At 49.3% G+C, this 2,827-nt stretch overlaps 1 protein-coding gene across 1 annotated transcript in view; it reads left to right on the forward strand.

Annotated features, from left to right (window-relative positions):
- The window catches only part of LOC107118701 (tetratricopeptide repeat protein 39A-like), a gene marked incomplete at its 5' end in the record, with an annotated part of 6,493 nt that overhangs the window by 775 nt on the left and 2,891 nt on the right, over nt 1-2,827 (forward strand). Inside the window, one exon of the mRNA XM_015421059.1 lies at nt 2,055-2,230. Coding sequence (XP_015276545.1) covers nt 2,055-2,230 — 176 coding nt within the window. The remainder of the gene's footprint in view (nt 1-2,054; nt 2,231-2,827) is intronic.

The raw sequence follows: 2,827 nt of genomic DNA on the forward strand, positions 1-2,827 counted from the left end.
CATGCGCGCCACTCGGGTCTCGAACTGCTGAACTACTGACCTTCCACAGCCTGGAGTTCAGCATCTTAACCACTTGAGCCACCGCAGCTCCAAGTACAGATAAGGGAGCAGTAAAATTATAAAATATAATGGCATCTAAAATTATAAATAAGAATTTAAAAACTTTGAAATACAAAAATAATAGAATCAAAATTATGATCAAAAATTAGGTTTAGGCCTATCTGTACTTTATCTCTTTCCTAGTTTGGTATGCCAACCAACCAAATTTGGCAACCATCCTAGTCAGCTTTTGATTATCTCCTGCCAGCATAATTGACAAAAGTATCCTTCTATTACGACCTGGAAAGGAGTTAACTATAGGCTTGATCAAAACTTCCCTGATATTATGATATATAATACAATCGAAAATTACATGTTCCAATGTTTCATCAGATCCCATCCCACATATACAACTTTTCCTCAATGATCTAGTAAATCTGGCCTCTATTATGGCTGAGGGTAAGCTCTCTCTTCCTGTGCACCCCTGTGCAGCGCACACCCATGCTCCACACATTGTTTCAGTTGTGATTGCATGCCTTTGCAAGCCGCCAGGGCCGTGGAGCCTCTATTTCCCTCCCCACAACTTTACAGAATTCCTGAGCAGTGGGAGGGGGAGGGAGGAAGGCAGGTCTCCCAGGTAAGGGGATCAGATGTTAGAGCCAGTTTGGTGTCGTGGTGAAGTGCGCGGACTCTAATCTGGGAGAACCGGGTTTCGTTCCCCACTCCTCCACTTGCAGCCAGCTGGGTGACCTTGGGTCAGTCACGAGTTCTTTCAGAGCTGTTCCCTCTCTCAAAAGAGCTTTCTCAGCCCCACCGACCTCGCAGGGTGTCTGTTGTGGGGAGGGGAAGGGGAAGGAGTTTGTAAGCTGCTCTAAGACTCCTTTCGGTAGTGAAGGGCGGGGTATAAATCCAATCGCTTCTTCTTCTTCTAGAAGAAGCGAAGAGAAGAGATTGGATTTAAGTCTCAGAGCAGTTGACAAACTTCTTTCCCTTCCCCTCCCCACAACAGGCACCCTGGGAGGTGGGGCTGAGAGAGCTCTGACAGCAACTGCCCTTGAGAGAACAGCTCTGACAGAACTGTGGCTTGCCCAAGGTCATCCAGCCAGGTGCAAGTGGAGGGGTGGGGAATCAAACCCGGTTCTCCCGGATTAGAGTCCGCGCACTTAACCACTACACCAGTCTGGCAGGTGGATCACCAGGACTGTCTGCCCAGTCATGACAGTTTTCTCACAGGGCCCTTCCTGTCTCTCTGAGCACGTGCAAAGAGGATGGAAAGCAGGTGTGCAGCTTGACTCCATTTCCGGGCTAGACTTTTTGGAGTGCCTTGGATTTCTGCTGGCTGCCCGGGAAGACATCGTCAGGACTGGGTTTTCCACAGCGGACTTTGTCATAAAAACATTATTTCAAGTTTTTCTGAGGGTTGGGGGAGGGGTTGCCTGGGGCGTTGGGGGCGGGAAAAGGAACCTTTTTTCCTTGTTCTGGTTCTTTTAAACATAGTTTTCCTTGTTTATGCTCTGTGCTGTTTTTAAAAGGGTTTGGTTCTCTTCTCTTGGCTTGTTTTAGAATGTGCAACCACTTGCATTTTCTGTTTCTAAAAGTGTTTTGTTATATATTTTTAAAGGGTTTGTATTGGGGAGGGGAGAATTTGCAGATGGAAATGGGGAAAGGGCCTGAGGTTTCCTCCTCTGCAAATTTATTTATTAATTTATTATTTCAATTTTTATCCCACCTTGCCGGACAAGCTGGCTTAAGGTGGTGAGGTGGCTCAATAAGCTAGTGCTCGGTCCTGGTAGCACAGAGCGCTTCTGAGCATGCACAAAGTGCCATTACCTGACCTCTGAACAAGGGCTGCTGCAGCTTAGTGTTGCCAGAAGACGTTTCCCAGTCTGCTTTCTGGCCACTGCGGTTTGTTTAGCACTGTGGTGACTGCATCGCGGGAAGGTCAGGAGTCGAATTCTCTTCCGGATGCGTTGCAGCGATTCCACGCAACCCTCTGATTGTGCCCTCTTCCCCAGGAGATGATGTACATGTGGAACGGATTCACAGTCCTGCGCAAGCAGCAGGAACTGCTCGAGGGCACGCTGAGCACGCTGACGCAGGCGGAGAAGCAGCTGCAGGAAGCGCCAGGTAACACGCTGACGCGACGGGGAATACAAGCAGGGATGGGTATGTGGGAGTCAAGCATACACAGGTGCGCTGAAAAAGTCCTCACTTCTGTTGGTGTGTGCATCTTTTGGAGCTACTTCACATGGCTGGATAAAGGGCCCGGCTAGTGTAAGGCACTGGTGGAAACTGATTTTGGTGTAGGGGTTAAGTGTGCGCACTCTAATCTGGGAGAACCAGATCTGATTCCCCACTCCTCCACTTGCAGCTGCTGGATGACCTTGGGCAAGCTCTAGTTCTGACAAGAGCTGTTCCTGAAAAAGAGCCGTTTCTGTCAGAGCTCTCTCAGCCCCACCTGCCTCCCAGGGTGTCTGTTGTGGGATTCCCCACTCCTCCACTTGCAGCTGCTGGATGACCTTGGGCAAGCTCTAGTTCTGACAAGAGCTGTTCCTGAAAAAGAGCCGTTTCTGTCAGAGCTCTCTCAGCCCCACCTGCCTCCCAGGGTGTCTGTTGTGGGAAGGGGGAAGGGAAAGGAGTTTGTAAACTGCTCTGAAACTCCTTTGGGTAGGAGTCTTCTTCCTAATATCCAGCCAATACCTTCCCGTCCTTAATTCCAACCCATTATTGCAAGACCTCTCCTCTGCTGCCAACAGAAACAGCTCCCTGCCCTCCTCTAAGTGACACA

The sequence above is a fragment of the Gekko japonicus genome, unplaced genomic scaffold (genome assembly GCF_001447785.1).
Source record: "Gekko japonicus isolate JY-2015 unplaced genomic scaffold, Gekko_japonicus_V1.1 scaffold6177, whole genome shotgun sequence".
Taxonomy (NCBI): domain Eukaryota; kingdom Metazoa; phylum Chordata; class Lepidosauria; order Squamata; family Gekkonidae; genus Gekko; species Gekko japonicus.